Genomic DNA, 22,789 nt, shown 5'->3' on the forward strand with positions numbered 1-22,789 from the left:
TCTGTGCTCATATCCTGACCACTGTGATCTACAAAAGTCTCTTCGAACCTCGTGAAAAAGTCGGAGACACTTTCGTCTTTCTTTTGCCTGCATGCGGATAACTTGTCCCAGTTAACACGTAATGCGGGCATCAGAGTCTTCATTAAGTCGATTATCCTACCCGGAAGATTAGCAATTAGGGGCTCAGGTTTTGCACCACCCGTTTGCTGACCATCTGCTGCAGTGATAGCTGCCCAATCACCACCTAAGGCAACTTGATGATCCTCCCTACGAATTTTAGCCCAGACTGGTTGAGGAACTACATTTCCAAATAACATATCAATGTCTGCTAAGTTCATTATACAAGCCTCAACCGTCTGTGTTAATTCCTTGTAATATCCAGCAGGATTCTTACGCGGATCTGGCAAGGCCTGTTTCACTGCTAGCACTTCAGCTCGCTTCCACGGAATGTGTATCCATACTCTCTGGAATTGCGCCGGGGCGGCTACAATACCATTAGGAGCATCAGCTTGCACAGCTTCGCGCCAGATTGGAGGAACCTCCCTCATTGGATATTGGCGACTCAGCTTCGTCTTACCTTTCACTAAATCTCTCGGTGAACGAAGAGATGGATCATTCCTAAAACTTAAGATCAGTTCCATCGCTTCTTCTATATTTTCACCTACTATCATACCAGCAGCAAACTCTTTCTGAACCTTAATTAAGTCTTCTAAATTTGATTCAATATCGTCTTCTTCTATCTCCTCTCGTAACAACGAGCACATCTCGTCAAAGACATACCGTTGCGTTGGTTCCTTCCACTGCATAAATGTTTCTAGCACATCTCTCGTACTATATCTCCTACTCTTCGAAATCCATCTGAGAGCCGTGGAATCTAAAATTCCCCGTTCCTCAGTGCTTGGATGCTGACTACGTCTCTGAACAGAGTCGGAAGTAGGAGTCTTAATTAAAGTTTTATAAAAAGGAGACAGCATATTAGACACAGAATCAGTGATTCTTCGACGAACAGAAAGTGGAGTCAATACACTCGCAGACGTAGAAAACACAGTGGAAGTAGGAACAGATAGCGGGGCAGTAGGAGTATCGAGAAAAACAGTTTGTGGAACAGTAGGTGTGAGCGAGACAGATACAGGTATAGAAGTCGGCAATCCAGGAAGAGGAGGAGCCGTAGGAACATTCACATTAACCACAGGAGGTACAGGAACTTGATTCTGAGGGGCAGGAATACCAGGTTGTCCAGCAACCGGTAATTGAACATTTGGTACAAGTGGAGCCGTAGCACCTTGTGCATACGGTGGAGGTGACCGTAACAGATAAGACAACAGAGGATCGTTTTCGGGGTCCTCTAGTATCTTAGCTGTTTTCGATGGCAAGGCAGGATAGCACTTGTCGATCGCTAAATTATGCTCTCTAATGGCCACCTCTATGGCCTTCTCACACTCGTTATCTTGCAGCTGCTTAGTTGCTTGTTCTAGAGTCAACTCTTCTTTCTCTTTCTGTTCTTTCTTTAATCTCTTCATTTCTCTCTGTTTGGATTCTTTTCGCCAGTAACGGAAAGAATCAAACATTGCCGGCCGGGCTTTCTTCCTAAACAATTTCGCTTCTAAATTATCAAGAATTTCGGGTTCAAAACTACCATGCAGTGGCCAACTAAGGACACCATCTTTCTCGGTGTAGCGGACCCACACCTCATTACAAGATATAGGACCCACACCATGTTTACAATATAAATCATATAGGGGAGTCCCAATCGGAGGAACCAGACATGAGTCCTCCAATCGTGAGTCACTGTTGCAACCAAAACAAGACAACATACAGTTTCTCCGACTTACCATTTTTCAGTCCGGAACACAAAACAAACAAAACACTAAACAGATATGTGCACCTGAACCAAGAACTTTTAGGCCTACCAAAACGAACTTATGTATCGATACCCAAACTAAACCAAATAGATTATCGTAACCAGAACAACCAATGATAATCTTACGAAACTAAACCAAACCAAGAACCAAAAAGGATTTTAACAACCCTCACGAAGTAACCAACTAGCAACCACTAAATACTTAACTGAGGCACTGAAGACGTCACCAAGGAGAAACCCGTCACGTTTCGCTGTACTAAGGACTGCACCTCGGGTCCAAGACAGGGCGACGGTCAAGGCAACGGCCCACTGCAGCCGTCCTGAACGGGAACCCTCGTGGAAGAGAACTTCGGGCCACTTTTGCGATATGCCGGGATCGATGAAGTGGGGCGCCTCCCTCAGGAATCTTCACACGAAGCTTCTCGAACTCTTCAGGCTTTTGGACCGGTACCGAATGACGTCGCCCCATGTTGGGCGCCAATTGGAGTTCTGGACTTTTTTGGTTCCGTCCAGAGGTGTCAGGGAACAACACCCAAAGACCCCGGAGTTCCACCTGCCTTGGTGCACAAATGAACAGAAACACGGGCTTCTCGATGGTGGCGTCAAAGACCAAAGGTTTATTACTGCAGGGACACAGAAGTCACAGAAACTACGCATGGGCAGTAACTAGGAGCCTGTTCAAATTGTACAAAGAGGGTTGCTCCTTATATACTAAATTTTGGCCTTCAGGCGAATTCTTCACATGTTGGTACATTCCCAAAACCTTTGTGTCATAAACAATAAATATTTGGCGTACACAGGAACCGTTGATAAAATCTGATACAAAACATCTACGGAGAGGGGTTCCCACTAGTTCATCACAATCCCTTGTCAATATTGCATTCAAGAGCCGGACCGCCTCATCGTAAATTTCCTTACCTCCCCCTAATAAAGATTCAGAAAGAAAGGAACGGAGCCAGGTGTGGAAGATAGAAAAGCGGGATAAGAGATGTTTGTGGGTCGTAAATAGGCAAGGCTACCGGCTTCGGCCACCTAATCGTGATCAGGACAATGGACACGAAGACCAGTTTATCAGGACTGGCCTCGGGCAGGGAGGCAGCCTTTGTCGAGTCATGCAGCTACAGCGTGATCTGGTTTAAGGTGTACGTGTCATGAAAGAGGTGAATTTCCGGCTAAGGCTACGTGTCCTTAATCGAAATGAAGTGATCAGAGGTTATTGCGTATGTGAGGGCAAGAAACACAAAATGGCGGCCATGATCTAAGATGGATGCCGTGGGTAAATCGGAAATGTGTTTATAAAAGGAGTGCTCTTGCTCGTAGCGTAGCGAAAACACCAGGATATGCTAAATGGATCATTTGCGGTTCGCTGATACCAATATTATGTATTTCCGACAATATTGAAAACACGGGTTCAAATCGTCACGGAACCTCACCATCTTGCCGCAGTGGCCATGCTGATTCTTGAGCTCTGCTCACCAACTTATCAAACAGACCCTATAACGGCACAAGTAAAACGTCCAGTCATTATGGAAGGTTACACATGCAGACAAGGCGGTACCAAGGAGGGACTAGTAAGCCTATTTACACATGAAAAGCAACGATTTAGCAAGGACAGTAACAGGAGCAAATTGAAGAGATGGGTGTGAAATGGGCAGAGCTTCTATGCTTAACCTCAATACAGCATGCCTCACAGAGCAGCGCATGCGCTCCCCAGGCTCAACCTAAAAGGCACTTCTGCAAAAATATAGGTAGATACGCCATAGTTGATAAGTTTTCCATGTCGATTCATGACTAGTTATGACAGCCCCTTTTTTCCATATAAATCTGGGATCTGTAGTCTTAAAAAAATATATAAAGCCAAGAGTGCGAGTACCAGAATTGTAACAATAAAATGAAACCAATAAAATTAAACTGGAGTAACTAGTCTAGCAGGGACCTGGGAAACTGGCAGCTATGATGCTTGCAACAAAGATTACATGGACATGCTGAGACCCAAACCTGGTACGTTGTTGCCATCCTGACTTATTACATAAGATCCATCATTAAGTAGCCAATACCACTAGGCATTCTGGAACTTGTAGTTTCAATTTTATCATTTTCCTGCTCATTGTTTTGGACGACAAATCAAAGACTGGCTGAAATTAAACCTTGTGGCATAGGGTCAGTTGAAAACTCTGCTTGTGCATCTGCATATTTCCTCGCAGTGGCCCATCTCATCTTTGATCACTGCAGTCACGTTTGGCTTTTGTGTGTTACATTTTTATCCAATTACCAATCTGCACGAGAAGTATAATCATTCTCAAACCATCAGGAGCAATTTCATAGTGTTAAAAATAAATGATACTTGTGGAGATTTGGATGTGTATTTTCAAATCATCAAGCACAATTGGATCTTATGAAGTAATCACATAATCATTCAGAAGTCATCAGGAATAGTCAAACCTTTTGAGGTCATCACATACTCATTCTTAAATCCTCCTGAAATCATCAGGAATAGTCACACCTTTTGAAGTCATCACATACTCATTATCAAGACCTCAGGAATAGTCACACCTTGTGAAGTCATCAGATGCTCATTTTCAAGTCATCTGCAAGTCTTCAAGCTCAAGTTTCTAAAGTCTGCTGATGACTTCAAGAGCTTGATGATGTCTGATTATGTGAAAATTACTTCTAGAGTAGTTGAATGATCATCCAATGACTCTGGGATTGCTTCTAAAGTAATCCTGTTTGACCTGGGGTAGCAGCACGACCCCCTTCCATCTGCATGGCCACTAATGTTGGTGGACCCAGTCGGAGACAAATGCCTGCTCAAAAGAACATCTTCACTCCTTCCCACACTTTTTAATACTTAGTAACCAGATTTTGGTCACTAAGTGCAGGCTACCTATGTGCACAAATATGAGAGAAAAAAAAAACGGCCAAGAAAGCACATGAATAATCCCGAATCCAATTTGATCGAAACCGGTCCCGCTCGCCCTTACTTACCCGAGATGCCGGAATCAATAGTTTTCCTGCTTGGTACGTGGGCAAAGTTTGGTAAATAAAAGAGTGAAGCCGCGCCATATTCCCCCATGTAAAATACAATCGCACCCTTGCGGTTTTCATTGGTGCTGCAGTGGAATGACGTCACTTCCGGTGCTACCGGATGTGCTTAGGACTTGTGCAAATCCGCCTGTGATTTTAGGTACCTAAAGGTTAGTGAAGCAGAGAGTGAACATTCGGAAAATTACACAATTAGGCCATTTCTAATTGTGTAAAAATTGAATGCAGTGTATACGAACGTTATGGCAAAGGTTGGCGCACTCCAAACAAATGTTTCCCATCTGATGAACCCCAAAGACCACACGCATGGGAGTATCGTAGGTTCTCCTCCGTATCTTCCTGTGAGGGCTCCTTTCTGCTCTGGGGACGCATCTTCAGTAACAGGCGTTACTGGCAGGTCCTCTTGCACCAGAGGTAGCTTGTTGTGTTTAGTTCTAGAATGTCACTCCAGTGTGTTTCCGATTCGAACTTGCAACAGCAGCAGGGTTGCCATGGTCTTCTCCCATTTTCGGAACAGCTCTCTTTTTCCTTCGAGGCATCACTGCCCTCAATCTTTCCTCTACAGGTAACCAAGCAATGCACCATCTCGCAAAGAAAAAAAAAACAACACCAGAACCAGACCAGGCGAATCTCAGACTAATTGAAATCCACGCCTATCTTCTCAAATTAAACGCAGGACTCAGCTGTCTTTCTGTCGGCTGATTTATGTTTCGAATCTCGATCTGGCATTGACACTCCAAATTGAGCATCCCAGTCATCTGGCTGTATCTGACAGTTTCGTAATTCTGAATCAGAATATTGTGTGCCGACGACGATGTGTTCCACATTTTCGGTACTCAGTCAGTGAAAATATATATTGTTTGATTAATTGAAATAAAAAAAACAATAGAAATCCTAACGATCATCATAAAGCATATATTATAGGCTAGCACTCTGAGCTAAAGCTGTCTTCCTTTGCATTTTCAGTACTCACAAACTGATCATATTACACCATTTGTCTTAACTGATATGTATAAACTAGGTTTCAAGAAAGCATCTCAGCCCATGTACCATGCTTAAACAAGCATTTGCAATGCAATAGGTCTTGCATTTGCGAGAATTTGAGCTTTTGGCATTGTAAATGACAATTCCTTTTATTTATGTGTTTGTTTTCAAAACAGATAAAAAAAGGCATTGTCATTTACAATGACTCATGATGTCCCTATTTGGAGGTATGGGCGCAGTGCCATTTTGAGGCGGTGGGGAGAGGCAGAATCTAACATATGGAGGCGGGAGAGGTGAATGTGACGTCGCCTCGAGGCAGAGATTTTATAAACTCCACGAAGAGGAAGAGCACGGACAGGCATGATGGCAGTAAATTGGCTTAGTGGGCTTACATTTAGCTGTGGAGATCTGCTTGTAACGTGCAGGGCAGAGGTGCAGATCCCAACAAAGCAAACTCAAACTTTTTATTCTGCCGAGGATGAACAAACAGTACCACTTACATAGATAATAATTTAAGTTTTAACATTACTTTTGTTGGCAGTCATAGTTTAGGCGACAACATACAGAGTAAATTAAAACATGTTACCACTAAATGTTGGGCTCGTGGACGTGGCACACCTCCGATCATATCACCAGCATTGAGAGCTATCAGCTGGGCACTGCTCGAACAAAGCATGGATTGAAAACGGGTTGCTGCGAAGTGGGCCAATTTATTTATTTATTTATTTTACAGATTTGTAAAGCGCATGGCTGCCCGTGAGCGTCCCAGCACTAGTGATAGATATTACAATAATTGAGGAGGAGGTATTTATGGGAACAGCCAGGTCTTGAGTGCCTTACGGAATGAAAAAAGATTGGGCTGAGCCCGAATATCAGAAGGTAGTGAATTCCATAACTTGGAGGCATTGTATGCAAATAGTTGGCCTCCAGAGCGGGCTTTTTTGATCCTGGGTACGGATGCCAGATTGTCATGTGAAGAGCGAAGGGTTCTGTTAGACCTATAGGGGGTAACGAGGTCCTTTAAGATAGGTGGGGCCTTTCCCTGCAAGATTTTATAGGTAGTGCAAAGGGCTTTAAAATGGATTTTTTCCTGAATGGGCAGCCAGTGCAGGGCTTTGAGGGCCGGCTTGGCTGAGCAACGGCGGTGTATTCCTGTGAGAATGCGGGCAGCAGTATTTTGCACCGTCTGAAGTTTTGTCAATACTTTTTTGGGGGCTCCCAAGTATAGGGCATTGCCGTAATCCAGACGGGACATCACAAGGCCCTGGATCAGTATTTTTTGGGATTGTGCTGGAAGTAAGGGAAGGATTTTCCTGGCAGTCCGTAAGAGCCCATAGCAAACACCGGCTGTTTTCCTTGCCAATAAAGACTTCTGGGCACTGTAATGAATGCGTAAACATTTCTGCACACTTCTTAATGAGAATTGTAGACAGGGTGGACTGTGCACATATTTTACACTTTCTATCAATACTGCTCACGTGGGCTCTCTGAGAACTCTTCTTTGAGCATCACTGGAAAAGTGAACATCAACAGCGGTTCTTTTCTCACTGCCACCAGACAAAACACACTGAGGAAAGCTTTGTACACCAGCTCATTATAGCAAACAAAAATGCAGAGGCCACAGGAAGTGCAAGTTTTATTTTGAAAAATATTCCTCAGACATAGGAAATATAACATTTAACTCAGTGCTGCAGAATTCCCACTTCTAAGGATAAACGCTATAGCGCCAAGACATTTTTGGTGGAAGCGCGCTTTAAAAAGCTCCATTATCATAGCATAACATGGATCTTTATGTATTGTGTTGAAGCTTTTATGAAGTTCATCCTTATTCCAGGTGGAGTTTCAAAACGCTCCAATTTGCATTTGGTGTACTTTTCGAGTGGATTATTGAAATGAGTGCTAGCTGCATATTAGTGGGTGCTCAAGGGGTGTGCAGTGCTTAATTTGTACAGGTGATTGCAGTTGGTCGGCACTGGCATTCACTTTTAGGGACAGAAACCAAGACATATTTTATCATTAGCCTTCAAGCAAGAGAGAGAACAGCAGAAAGTGTGAAAGATTGAAGCAGAGGGAGCACGCAGAAAGGATAAAGCATCTGCAAGAGGGAGATAAAGGGGCAAGAAATGTAGGGTGGGGAAGAGGCAGAAGGTAGCATCAATACTAGACAGCCTCGGTGTTCGGCTGCTCTGGCAGCAGGCTCTAAAGAAAAGCTTAATCCTATGTGCGCCTGTGTTTGTGTGTAGTGTGTTCCTGTGCCTCTTTATCGGTTGCTGTATACTGAGGAGTCTGTGCCTGGCTATGCATGCACATTTGGAGATCTGTCTGTTGAGCCTTTGTGTGCATCACTGTGTGTCTCTTTGCCTGCCCGTACTTCAGCCAGTGTCTGGATGCGAGCTAGTTAGTGTTTGTCAATGTGTAGGAATGAAAACATGATGTATTTGCTATGGTAGATATGTGCATCACTGTGCATTGTGAAAAACAAGCACAAATGGGCATTACTACAGCACTGCATAAGTAGGACAGATACGTTTGCGACTGCATAATTGCTTTGATCGCAAACCATGTAGTGGCATTGTGGCAAAGGGACAAATCTTTCCACTAGTTCAGCACTGTAGAATTTGGAGCACCAGGTGGATCAGTGTGGCAAATCGGATAATAATGTAGATTACAGAAGCACTGAGAAAAATATGCTAATGTGTGCTTTATTGCAATGTATGTATGAAATGGTTATTGTATTTTTATGCAATTGCAAAGCATCTAAAGCATTGCATAACTTGGACAAATGTGCATTAAAGTGCGGCTGGAATGACTAATCACGAATTAGCACAACTGCAGTAGTGTGGAGATTAGGGAAACGCGCTTTACTGCGGTTTTAATGAAAATGTGCTACACCCGCCTTACTTCAGGAGCCTAAAACTGGGCACATTTTTGCACTTGTTCACCTCCATCTTTCCTAGCAGTGGACCATCTCATATTTGATCACTGCAGTCACTTCTGGCTTTTGTGTGTATTTGGATGTTTATTTTCAAATAATCAAGCACAATCGATCTAATGAAGTAATCGCATACTCATTCTTAAATCATCCTGAAGTCATCAGGAATAGTCACACCTTGTGAAGTCATCAGATACTCATTCTTAAACCCTCCCAAAGTCATCAGGAATAGTCACACCTTGTGCAGTCATCACATACTCATTTTCAAGTCATCAGGAATAGTCACACCTTGTGAAGTCATCAGATGCCCATTTTCAAGTCATCCTCAAGTCATCAAGCTCAAGTTTCTAAAGTCTGCTGATGACTTCAAGAGCTTGATGTTGTCTGATGATGCGAAAATGACTTCTAAGGTAGTTGGATGATCACCCAATGACTCTGGGATGGCTTCTAAAGTAATCCTGTTAGACACATTCATTTTTTTTGTTTAGGGCCGGGACATTAAGTGATTTGCACAGAATCATGTTATGCTTGAGACTCCCCCGACTCGAACCCGGGTCTCCAGCTTCAAGGTCGGCCGCTCTAGCCTTTAAGCCACACCCTCTTACGTTGCTACTGGTAGCTGCCGACTAGGCCGTGTCGAACACAGAACAGCTTTCCGGTGCGGTCCACAGTCGCTAGTGCAAGAGCGCCTCGAATGAGCTGTGTGTTAGTGCAGCGCTGGCACAGTGGGCATTTAAGAACGAGAGTCTCACACAGTACAACGCTGGCAGAATGAGCAATGGAACTATGTTAGTGCAAGGAGATCTCCATTGATGCGAGCGTTGTTGACTAACAGCGACTGCAGATGCGGCAGGCTAGAGCTGTCCGATGATAAATGCCGGTAAAAGAAACTGTCAACTGTTGTCCTGGGGTGTGATAAAACTGCTCACTATTGTCGTGCTGGCACAAACGTTGCGCATTCGGGACGGGTTGGTACAATGGATGTGTTCATTTATGGCTCGCTGGAGCTTTTCAACAGCTCTCTGAAACACAAGGGGGCTTATTTACAAGCCCTTTGCGCCACTTTTGTGTCATTTTTAACATGAGAAAAGTGACTTATGGGTGGCGCAAGGGGCTTGTAAATAAGCCCCAAGGTGCCTAGGTGCTAGCGAGACGCTAGTGCAACCGAGATAGAACACAGCACACTTCTGACGCAAGGAACTGACGCAGTGCTGGAACAAAGATGCTTCATATTTAGCACAAGGGGCTTTCGAAAAGCTGCAGTACTCCAATACAGGAGCTTTTTACTTATACGTGCACACAAAATTAACTGGCACAAAGGTGCTGTCCACTAGGGATGTGCTGGCACAAAGAAGTGTTCTATTCCACAGGGGAGGTACACACGAACTATAATCCAGGTACAAGGGAGCTCCAAAGAAACTGTCCACTTCGGCCGGCAAGGTGGCAACTTATAAGGAGCTTGAAGTGAGATAAGGAGCTATGCTAAGAGCTCCTACTCGCTGGAGGTGCAGCAGCAGCAAAGTAAATGCACTGCTGACACAAGGGAGATGTCCACTAGGTGCAGTGCTGACACAAGGGAGCTGTCCACCGCTGGACAGTTGGCAGAAGAGATTCGTCCTCTTGTGGTGTGTTGGCATACGGGAGCTGTCCAGAAGTGTAGTTCTGGACACATATATGGTCCCTCGTCCAGCACAGGCAGAAGAGAGCAGTTTCAGGCGTCTATCTGCGCAGTGCAACCAAAAGCTCAAAGTCCACTGCTGTACCGGTGGCCACAAGGTGGCTGTCCACTCTTGCAGTTATGGAAAAATAACTGTGGTCACTGGTGAATCACAAGCAGCTGGGAGCTGTACACTGGTTACCTGCTGGCACGTATGCGCTGTTCACTAAAACAGTGCTGGCACAAGAGAGTGTTTTGCTAACGCATTGCTGGCACATGAGGGTTCACCACTGGTGAAAGCTGGTACATGGAGCATCTCTACTGGTTCTGTGCACCAGTGATGGTGCAGCATTTGGAGCATGTCAAGCCATGTGTGTAACTGCTGTTTCAAGTAGGATCGTGTGACCTTCCCCCACCCCCGCCACCCCCAGGTCACAATGGGCCCCAATCCCAGTGAGACAATAGTTAATTTGGTTATAGCAAGATAGCATGTACTTCTGAATAGTGAGTAACTTCCAGATAATACTTCCAGCTGAAAAGAAACCTGCGATTGAACGAGCATGCACCTCTCTGCACAACGTACATGTCACATGCTGCAATCCCACAGGTTGTGGATTTCTGTACCAGAGGAAAGACATTCCCATGCCAGTGACAGTTCAGTTGATTAAAGCACATGCTGCAGATGTCTGTCAACCCCCGTTAAAATCTCACAGGTTAGCGTGCATACTCCAGGGACTCGTGCAGTCTGCAGGTAACATGAGGCTTGCAGCACTGCGGGTTATCGCACCTGCTGCAGGGAAGAGTGATCGCCTGCTTAAATGTCACTGATTGTGTAACTGTTGCACTTACTATGAGAAGACGGTGACGGGTCCAGCACTTGTATGGTTAACATTCCTACTGCATATGAATAACCCACTGGTGCAGGTTGCAAAGCCAGTGCAAGTGCTCAGAGGGTGAATGCACCTGCTGGACAACAAACTTGGTCTACAGGGCACCATGCTCCAAATACAGAACCAGCATTTGCAATGCAATAGGTCTCGTATTTGCGCGAGTTTAAGCTATTGGCATTGTAAATGACAATGCGTTTTCTTTATGTTTAAAAAACAAAACATAAAGAAAAGGCATTGTTATTTACAATGCCAATAGCTCAAACTCATGTAAATGTGAGACCTGTTGCATTGCAAATGCTTGTTTTACTATCTGTTGGCGATACGGGCTTTGCCTTATTTACAGGGCAGCGTTAATAAGGCCCCCTTTCACGCTATATTTAGTATGAAATGGGTGGGCAATGTGTGTTGCGGTGGGCGTTCCACCACAATCCCCATTGATTTTGATGCTGCCCCATATTTTTAAAGGTGGCGTAAATATGGGACATCGCCAAAATTAAGACCAGGGAAAACCTGGTCGTAACAGGGCGCAGGAAGGAGAAATGCATTATGTCTCCTCGTGTTTGCTGTTTTTATGTGTGCTGCATTGTGCAGCATACATAAAAACAGCAAAACGCCATGCATGATTGTGCATGATTTATGTGCAGGAAGGTGTCCCTTCCTGCAAATAAAAAATTATTTTAAAAATGACGAGTTGCAACTTCTATGTGTGCTACACAAAGCAGCACACATGGGGGTCAATTCACAAATGTAAACTGAGACGAAAGTCTAACTTTATGATTTTGTTATTTACCAAGGGCATTTACTACTTGAAAATGCCCATGGTGAATACCAAAAGATAAACTTTATGACTTTCGGTATTCACAAAGGACATTTACGAGTAGTAAATGTCCTTTCTGAATACCAAAAGTTGTACAGTTAGACTTTCATCTCATTTTACCTTTGTGAATCGGGCCTATAGAATTTTACAAATCGCCAAATTGCCCTTCCTGCACATAAACAATCATTCCTGACTAACACAGGCACTCTTGCACTATGGTGCAAGGGTGCATGCGTAGGCAATAGACAGCTAAAATTAGCGTCAGCTTATGGGGAATTGCGGGGCTGCACCGTATTGTTGTAAATATGGTGCAGCCCTGCGTTTCAGAAGTGGCGGAGTGCGGCATTAAGGCAAGGAGGGTAACGCTTCGCTCCAGCACTTCATTGTAAATATGCCCCTGAGTCTTTGAAATGAAAATTAATATCTTTCAGCAGCTCAAAGTCCAAGGCTGTGGCCAGTGCGGATCCCTCAAATTCAGGTATGGTAGCATCATGCTCCTGTTGAAAGCTAATTGGTGTTGCAACCAAAAGATTTTAGCCGAACAAAGCCAGATTCCATAGCCACCGAGGGTGCTATATCCATCTGATAGATGTGTCGCCTAACCCCGGTTGAAAGTTTTACTTTTTGGAAATAGTCACTTTTTTGGGAAGTTAAAATCCTGCAGTGGTGCAAGGCTTGCATCTGTAGCTGGGCAGGGATCCACAAGGATCGATACATTTAGTACAAAGTCTCTCCGAACCTATTTGCAGCACAACAAAAAGCTCTGATTAAGACTAGCCTAGCTTTCTTGCCCTTCTAGAGTGTGACCTTCCTGGAACCATCTCAGAACCTTGTCCTGGTTATGAAGAGGTGGTAAAACTGATGAACTGCTGCAAGAATACCTACTGGTCAGTCCTGGAAACTCCACGTCTCTCTCCAGTCAAATCTCCTGCAAGGTCCAGTCCTGTATGATCAGCCCTCTTGGAGTCGGAAGTCCTTCTCTTTTTCGTGTCCCTGAAGCAGACAGTCAGGGCACTACTTTACTCTTGGTACTCTCAGGGAGCCGACAGGAGTCTTTATGTGCTTGAGTAAGACCTACTTTTCCAGCAGTAGTGACGAGTCTTCTTTCTTCCAGAAAGGCCATCTTCTTTGGGTTGGGTGTTCCCAGGTCCAGGAGTGTTCTGAGGAGGTGGTTGAAGTGCAAGATTTGTCCTGTGCTCTAGCCAGAAATGATGCAACCCAATACTTAATATTTTCTTGATGTACCCCACCTACGTTTGCAGCACCTCCTCTTTGTGTTACTGTACAATGAACCAGGTGCCACAGTTTTAGTATGGCAGAACCCTGTGACCAACAGACAGGTCTATCTTCAACATCTTGGCCACTCTGCTTTTTAAATGAGCTCCCCTTCCCACCTGACTTAGCCCAAGCAGTTTCTCTCCTCTCCTGTGAATGGAGCCTGTCTGTCTAAGAGAGTCCTTCCAGGCAGCCTGAAGTCAAAAGAAGTAGTGCTAAGGCTGTACTTTGTTCTGCCAACTACTTCTATCCACTCTCAGATACTTAACCTCTGTGAAGGGGTGAGAAGTTAACACCTCCTTGCCCTCTCCTGGGTCAGAGGCAGAACATTTTCTTCTGAGCCATGGTTGTTAACTCTCCCAGCAAGGATATGTATTCTAGCTTTGGAGGTGTGATGAGTGGCAGAGTTGGTTTAAAGCCAGTTCTGGATCAAGTAACCTGAGGTACATTTTTTATAAAGTTTCTTTTCCACACAAGGTACCAACAATCAGATATCACTATTAAACCGAAATTCGAAAACTAAGTAAGAAATTACTTTGAAGGATTTGCTAATTACTTCCTAGGTGGAGACTTGAAATTATTATAATCACACCTAGACCTTACCTATGGAAAAATTTAGTTAAACATACACAGTGAAATAGCGTTTAGGCCTTCAGTCACTGTGAGGGTACACTTTTCAAATATAAAGCATGCTCCTTTTTAGGTCTCGCCCTAGCGAAAGCGCGCTCTCGCCGCGAAGACTATAGCTGTCGGCTCAGCCGACAACGAGTGGAGACAAGAGCTGGCCACGCGCCCAGCATCGTCAACGGGAGAGGGAGAGACAAGAGCTGGCCACGCATGCATGGGATTTGGTCGCACACGTGAGTCAGTCTCGGAGCTGCCGATGTGCACGCTCACAGCGACGTCTCCGCCGCGCGCCACAGCCCCATGATGAAGGTGACGTCAGTGAACGCTCGCCGTCTCTGGTAGCTGCTGCCGCGCGGGCCTGACCGGCGGCCGCTTTTCCTGGACTGCCGGCCCTTGCTGGACTTCCTGTGCTCCAGCGCCCGCGGATCGCTGAATGTTAACTTGACAGAGTAAGTAGCGCAGCCCCTTTCTGCCTCCTCAAGCAGGCAGCGGCACCCCAGGGGCGGCTCTAGGCTCATGGCGGCCCTGGTCAGGGAGAGTAGGTAGGGGGCCCCAGAAGAGGGGGTCCGGGTGGGGCAGAGCACGGAGGCCAGTGAAGAGGGGGGGGTCAGGGTGTCTGGAGGTGGAACAGAGCCGGAGGCCACCAAATCCCTGCCAGGGGCCACCACGCAAATATGTATCCATCCTCAGAGTACTATTATATTAAGGATATATATTGGCGTGGTGGCCCCTGGGGTTTGGTGGCCCTGTGCAGGTGCACAGCTTGCACATGCCTAAGGCCGCCCCTGGCCTCCCTCACCTACCCTCACTCCCGTACTGCTTGTTTGATTTCGCCGTGTAACGCCGGGCTGTGCAGCTGCATGCTACAGCAGAGACTGGGCTTTCAAGAAAACAGTGCCTGCAAAAAGCACCCGCTAATGCGCACAAACGCTCCCGAACCGCCCGGCCTCCTGTGAACCATGTTTGAAGAGCGGTTATTTCAAAGCCTTCGCAGAAAATAAAGTGGGGCTTGGGTTGTGCTGCGAGACGAGGAGCGGTGCGAAGAGCCGAGAACGGCTCAGGCTGGTCGGAGCTGCTTCTAAAGCGCCACGAGGCCTGCGGCGCCGGGGAGCAGTCACTGCATGCGTGTTCTGTGCCTTGAACAGGACTTCCCAGGCTGACGGGGACTTTCAAGGAGTGAGCAGGTTTGCTGTCATCAGGAGCTGCAGTTCACGCGCCTCCTCTTGGCAGACACCCAAGCCCGGGGGTCAGGGTGGAGGCTGGAAATGGTTACATCTGTACTCATCGCCGAATTGGATGACGCCTTTTGGTGGAGTCAGAATACTGCGGACGAAGTGTTCGCAGAGGCAGCTAAAGTCACAACAAAGCTGAGCAAACTTTTACAAAATAGGTTTTAAAAAAAAAACACCAGAGACAGGTATGGCCAGCCATAGGATACGTAGCCCATACTGCGGTGTGAGCAAGTATCTTGTCTGTAACCCAGTAAGGCCGTCAGACTCTCTCCGAAAGTGACACCGTCGGTACAGATCAAAATCTGCAAGCCTGCGCTCCACAGCAGCCCGTGTAAGGTGCAACAGGTGCACCAGCTGCAGGTACAAGGTCGTTACTGTGGCTGAAGTGTGGCAGCAGCGCTGTGGGCATCACCCCACGGAGGTGTACGCTAAAGTTCCCGTCGTGCTCTTGGATCATGTCCCTGCATGGCCCTGACAGTCTTCCCATATCCTGTACTCCGGGGCCTTAATTTAGCTCCATCCTTTCACTCCTGTCCACCCTCGGATCTTTGTAATATGTTAATGTGGCCTGACCACCTCACATCTGCCCTTCCTACAACACTCTCCCCCCACCCCCCTAACGTCCGTCACTTCCTGTCTCTCCTCCAATACACCTTTCCCCTCACTCCCACGTCCCCTTCCCAGCAGTGGATCAATGGTAAAATCCGGGTCATTAGCAGAAATGGGACTGGGGGGCTAGCAGAGGGGCGGCCAGGGCACTGCAAACACCGCTGGTAGCGCTTCAGGCTCGGGGTTGTGACGCTGCTCCGCTCTCAGAAGATGGGCACACTGCGAGTTGTACCAACAGAGTTCTGAGCTGTGTTTCCTCAGCGATGCCTAGTGTGCGGCGCGCCCCGCCTAATCTACCCCGTGCCATAATTATATCGCTACCTCCAACCCCCCGCCCTGACGAACTGAGGCCATAATCCTTTTAACCCTTGCCTAGTTTACCAGTGAAACCCCCGTATGTTGTGGCTGCCACCCCTCTTCCCACCCCCTCCATTCTGCAGGCTTTCCGAGACTGGAGGTGAAAGTTTTTTCGCAGGGAGCGTGTGCCATCAACACTTGCAGTTGTGCTGCTTTAATTAAATGTATTTTGTACAGAGATCTGGGAAAGTGAGTTTTAAAATTCGTACAGTAGAAATACTGGAACAGAAAAAGTACGAGGTAGTCCACGTTTCAAAGTTACTTGCCCTTCTTGTAGAATACTATATGTATGTGTGACGGAGTGTGTGTGTGTTTCTATTCGGGAGTGAGAGAGCAAGAGGGCTGGGTGTGAGTGAGTTTTGCCTCAAAGTGTGGAGGAGAGAGTGGCGAAGGTGCGAAAAGAAGGGCAACCGTAGAGGGCAGGCGTGTGTCATGGAGATATAGAAGGGGAATCAGCTTTGAGTGTGAGAGAGAGCGAGGGTGAAATGCATGTGCGTGGGAGAGAAATACATGCGTCTGTTTGAGAGAGATTGGCGAGTGCGTGAAGAGAGAACGCGGGGACCGAGTGTGACTGCTCCAGAGCGTGTGAGATAGAGCAGTGAATGAATGTATACTTGATTAATAAATATGATCTAGTGACAATGATTTATTAAGAAAGTAAAGTTGTAATGTGTGTGTATCCATCCATCCCTCCCTCCCTTGCAATCTGCAGAGCTGGGTGTTGGGGAGGGGAATGTGGGCAGGCATATAAAGTAGTTGGCGTTTATTAGGGAAAGGGAAAACTGTGATTAGAATATGAATGGGGTCCAGGAGAGGGGGAGAATGGTGGATTACATCTTAATTGCTTTGACCATGGGCACTGACATTTGTTTTCACGCCCTCCTCCAAAGCAGCACCCTCTCACCCTCACACACCCTCACTCACCCTCACACCCTCACTCACCCTCACCCACCATCACTTACCCTCACTCACCCTCACTAACCCTCACCCACACCTCCTCACCATCATACCCTCTCACCCTCACACACCCTCACCCTCCATCACTCACCCACCCTCACTCACACCCCCTCACCCTCACACACCCTCACCCTCACACACCCTCACCCTCACACACCCTCGCCCCGTCACCCTCACACCCCATCACCCTCACACATGCTCACTCACCCTCACCCACCCTCACTCGCCCTTACAGCCTCACACCCCTCACCCTCACAACCCTCTCACCCTCACACCCTCACCCTCACCCTCACACACCACATCACTCAGGAACACCACCGCATCACTCAGGGACACCACCACATCACTCAGAGACACCACTCAGGGGTACCACCACGTCACTCAGGGACACCACCACATCACTCAGGAACACCATCACATCACTCAGGTACACCACCACATCACTCGGACACCACCACATCACTCAGGGACATCACCACATCACTCGGGGACACCACCACATTACTCGGGGACACCACCACATCAGCTAACCATTCACAAACAATGTTTATATACCAATTGCAAATAAAAAAAAATTAATGCAAAGCATTGTCATTTACAATGCCAGTAACTCAAACTTTAATGCTGCGAGGCCTATTGCATTGTAAATGCTTGTTTTACATATTATACACCTTGTCAGTGGATTGCACAGCACAATTTTGAAGTGACTTTTAACATTTAAAAGTCAATTTCCCTATAGGGTAAGGGTACATTTCCATGCCAGGTATTACTCCAATGCCTTTAACCTGCAGCATAGTCATACATTTTTGTCATATGTTCGATTTGTGTGAATACGCATTGAACCCCACATATGACATTTTACTCCCATGCCGTTCTTGTATTTTCTGTGCCATCTACTATGCCCCACAGGAAAGTGCAATAGATGAACTGGGCGAAACCAATGTTACCAATCCCATTTTATGGCAAGAGAGAGAGCAGAATTAATAAGAGATGGAAGGGTGTGTCTCAATAACCGGATACTGAGCCTTCCTTATAACAAGCACTGGCGTTGCCAATAGGTCTCGCGGTAGGAAAGTTGGAGCTATTGCAATTGCAAATAATAATGCCTTTTATTTTTGTTTTCATTTTAAAAACATAAAGGGCTTTGTCATTTACAAAACCAATAGCTCCAACTTTCCTACTGCGAGACCTATTGTGCACTGCACAGTGTGGGTGAAAGTGGCACTGCGTGTGTGTGAGTGGCTTTGAGTGAGTTGCGTTGCATGGGTGAGTGGCGTTGCATGTGTGAGTGGCGTTGCGTGGGTGAGTGGCGTTGCGTGTGTGAGAGTGGGCTTGCGTGGGTGTGAGTGGTGTTGTGTATCTGAAAGTGGCGCTGCGTGGGTGCAAGTGGCGCTGCGTGGGTGTAAGTGGCGCTGCGTGGGTGTGAGTGGCGTTGCATGTGTGAGTGGCGTTGCATCTGTGAGTGGCGTTGCGTGTGTGAGTGGCGTTGTGTGTGTGAGTGGCGTTGCGTGTGTGAGTGGCGTTGCGTGTGTGAGTGGCGTTGCGTGTGTGAGTGGTGTTGCGTGTGTGAGTGGCGTTGCGTGTGTGAGAGTGGGCTTGCATGGGTGTGAGTGGCGTTGTGTGTCTGACAGTGGCGTTGCGTGTGTGAGTGGCGTTGCGTGTGTGAGTGGCGTTGCGTGTGTGAGTGGCGTTGTATGTGTGAGTGGTGTTGCATGTGTGAGTGGCGTTGCGTGTGTGAGAGTGGGCTTGCGTGGGTGTGAGTGGCGTTGTGTGTCTGAAAGTGGCGCTGCGTGGGTGTAAGTGGCGCTGCGTGGGTGTGAGTGGCGTTGCGTGTGTGAGTGGCGTTGCGTGTGTGAGTGGCGTTGCGTGTGTGAGTGGCATTGCGCGTGTGAGTGGCGTTGCATGTGTGAGTGGCGTTGCATGTGAGAGTGGCGTTGCATGTGTGAGTGGCGTTGCATGTGCGAGTGGGCTTGCGTGGGTGTGAGTGGCATTGTGTGTCTGAAAGTGGCGCTGCGTGGGTGTAAGTGGCGTTGCGTGTGTGAGTGGCGTTGCGTGTGTCAGTGGCGTTGCATGTGTGAGTGGCGTTGCATGTGAGAGTGGCGTTACATGTGTGAGTGGCGTTGCATGTGAGAGTGGGCTTGCGTGGGTGTGAGTGGCATTGCGTGTGTGAGTGGCGTTGCGTGTGTGAGTGGCGCTGCGTGTGTGAGTGGCATTGCGTGTGTGAGTGGCGTTGCATGTGTGAGTGGCGTTGCATGTGTGAGTGGCGTTGCATATGAGAGTGGCGTTGCATGTGTGAGTGGCGTTGCATGTGAGAATGGGCTTGCGTGGGTGTGAGTGGCGTTGTGTGTCTGAAAGTGGCGCTGCGTGGGTGTGAGTGGCGTTGCATGTGTGAGTGGCGGTGCCTGTGTGAGTGGCGTTGCGTGTGTGCGTGGCGTTGCATGTGTGAGTGGCGTTGCATGTGAGAGTGGCGTTACATGTGTGAGTGGCGTTGCATGTGAGAGTGGGCTTGCGTGGGTGTGAGTGGCGTTGTGTGTCTGAAAGTGGTGCTGTGTGGGTAAAAGTGGTGCTGTGTGGGTAAAAGTGGTGCTGTGTGGGTAAAAGTGGTGCTGCATGGGTGACTGGCACTGCGTGGGTGAGTGGTGCTGCGTGGGTGAATGGCGTTGCGTGGGTGAGAGGCGTTGCGTGGGTGAGTGGCGTTGCATGGGTGAGTGGCGTTGCGTGGGTGAGTGGTGTTGCTTGGGTGAGTGGCGTTGCGTGGGTGAGTGGCGTTGCATGTGTGAGTGGCATTGCGTGTGTGAGTGGCGTTGCGTGTGTGAGTGGCGTTGCGTGGGTGAGTGGCGTTGCGTGGATGAGTGGCGTTGCGTGGATGAGTGGCGTTGCGTGGATGAGTGGGGTTGCGTGGATGAGTGGGGTTGCGTGGGTGAGTTGTGTTGCGTGTGTGAGTGGTGTTGCTTGGGTGAGTGGCGTTGCTTGGGTGAGTGTGGCATTGCGTGGGTGATAGTGGGCTTGCGTGGGTGTGAGTGGCGTTGTGTGTCTGAAAGTGGTGCTGTGTGGGTAAAAGTGGTGCTGTGTGGGTAAAAGTGGTGCTGTGTGGGTAAAAGTGGTGCTGCATGGGTGACTGGCACTGCGTGGGTGAGTGGCGCTGCGTGGGTGAATGGCGTTGCGTGGGTGAGAGGCGTTGCGTGGGTGAGTGGCGTTGCATGGGTGAGTGGCGTTGCGTGGGTGAGTGGTGTTGCGTGGGTGAGTGGCGTTGCGTGGGTGAGTGGCGTTGCATGTGTGAGTGGCATTGCGTGTGTGAGCGGCGTTGCGTGTGTGAGTGGCGTTGCGTGGGTGAGTGGCGTTGCGTGGATGAGTGGCGTTGCGTGGATGAGTGGCGTTGCGTGGATGAGTGGGGTTGCGTGGATGAGTGGGGTTGCGTGGGTGAGTTGTGTTGCGTGTGTGAGTGGTGTTGCTTGGGTGAGTGGCGTTGCTTGGGTGAGTGTGGCATTGCGTGGGTGATAGTGGGCTTGCGTGGGTGTGAGTGGCGTTGCGTGTCTGAAAGTGGTGCTGTGTGGGTGAAAGTGGTACTGTGTGGGTGTGAGTGGCTTTGCGTGAGTGAGTGAGTGAGTGGCGTTGCGTGGGTGAGTGTGGTGTTGCATGGATGATAGTGGGCTTGCGTGGGTGTGAGTGGCGTTGCGTGTCTGTAAGTGTTGCTGTGTGGGTGAAAGTGGCACAGAGCCTTTGATGTGGCCTGGCGCAGGAGAAATGCTGCTGCTGCTGCTAATTAAATATAAAAAGTGTTTAGGGAGTCACGGCTGCCAAGAGTAACAAGGCAGTGCTGGGAGGGGGGCTGCACACCAACTGAAGTGCTTTGGTTGCACGGCCTCCGGCCGTGTGAAGTGATAAGCCTTTAAAGTACGCAGGCATGCTGTGACGGAGGTGTGAGAGGTCTGGCAGAGAACAGATGGCCTGGCCGTGAAGCAGGGGGCGGGGCAGCGCTGGGGAAGCCTGTGGGAGGGTGATTGATGCCTTTGATGTGGGGAGGAGAGCCTTTTGCGAGCCTGCAGGAGAAATGCTGCCGATGCGCGTGCATGTTTAATCACGTGATTCACGTGAACTTAAAGAAAACCGCGGCTAAAAGCCCGTGGTTTGAAGAGGATTTTGCCGACTTGAATTCTCCCCATTTCCCATTCCTGCGGAATGGTAAAGGCGAGACCTAAAAAGGAAGTCAATCAATCAATGTGCATTGTGAACTTCAATTTGCAGCTAAATACCAGGACGTTGCACACTTTGTCTCTTTTTTTTCAAAAACTTTTGAGACTGTGCAAACCTGAAAAATGTATTGCTATTTCAGCACATTATTTTATCCCGTAATAACAAAATCTATTTATTTCTTTAGGAAATGCTTGATATAATGAGAGCGATATATGACATGATGGGGAAATGCACATATCCTATCCTCAGAGAGGAAATACCTAGACAACATGTGGAAACATTTTTCCAGGTATAAAAGCCTTACATCTAAAGTGTAGTAGGTTTATTTCTTGCTTGTTCAAAATAATCACTATTCAGTATATAAAAGCTTTATATTGACTGCATTATTCTTGACTCTTTTTCTTTTGTAGAAAATGGACAAAAATAAGGATGGCGTGGTTACTATAGATGAATTTATTGAAAGCTGTCAAAAGGTAAGTATTCATTCCATCTGGGTTTATAAAAGAGAACAATAGATGTAACAGTAGAGATGTTATGTTATGCCATATTAACGTTCATTTATAGAGCGCGCGGCTACTCCAAGGAGTGTCCCGGCGCTAAAACATCCAGATGTCACGTCACATAAAACACAACTGATCCACTGCTAGAGACTCACAGCTGAAAGACCCATGTCTTAAGACTTTTCCTAAAGGAAAGAAGATCCCGACTCTGTCTGATCGGAAACGGAAGGCTGTTCCACAGCCGTGAGGCAGTTGAATGAAAAGATCTGCCCCCTATCCGGGCACGTAGCACCCTCGGGGTGATGATCTGGAGTTGGGATGAAGATCTCAAGGTGCGCTGAGGGAGATAAAGATGAAATCTATCTCTAAGATACGGGGCTCCGATCTTATGGAAAGCCTTAAAAACCAGGACCAAGGCTTTAAACAGAATTCTTTTCCGTACTGGAAGCCAATAAAGAGAAAGTAAGAGCTGGGTCATATGTGTTCTAGAGCCTGTCAAGAAAAAGACTCTGGCTGCCGAATTCTGAATCACTTGAAGTCGGCTCAGAAGGTATTCAGGAAGACCGAGATACAGGGAGTTGACATTGTCCAATCTGGACAATATCAACGCCTGAACCACTGTCTTCCTGTAAGGGATCAAAAGCAATGGCAGGAAATTTCGCAGCATTTTCACCAGCCCGAAGCATACCCCGGCTACCGAGTGTACTTGGGCCTTCAAAGAAAGAGTGGAATCCAGCTTGACTCCCAGATTTTTCACTGAGGAAACGGCCGACACAGGGGGCGACATATCCCGGGGTCGCCATTCATGCCAAATATCCGGAGGATGAGGCCCGAAAAAAATAATCTCAGACTTCT

General features: G+C 47.5%; 1 protein-coding gene across 1 annotated transcript in view; it reads left to right on the top strand.

Moving 5' to 3' along the window:
- The window catches only part of KCNIP4 (potassium voltage-gated channel interacting protein 4), a 1,100,610-nt gene extending 1,078,094 nt beyond the window's left edge, over positions 1-22,516 (top strand). Inside the window, exons 6-8 of the mRNA XM_086964441.1 lie at positions 21,619-21,723; positions 21,845-21,907; positions 22,424-22,516. Of these exons, the coding sequence (XP_086820567.1) occupies positions 21,619-21,723; positions 21,845-21,907; positions 22,424-22,516 (261 nt within the window). The remainder of the gene's footprint in view (positions 1-21,618; positions 21,724-21,844; positions 21,908-22,423) is intronic.
- The last annotated feature ends 273 nt before the right edge of the window (positions 22,517-22,789 follow it).

The sequence above is a fragment of the Lissotriton vulgaris genome, chromosome 3_2 (genome assembly GCF_964263255.1).
Source record: "Lissotriton vulgaris chromosome 3_2, aLisVul1.2, whole genome shotgun sequence".
Lineage (NCBI taxonomy): Eukaryota > Metazoa > Chordata > Amphibia > Caudata > Salamandridae > Lissotriton > Lissotriton vulgaris.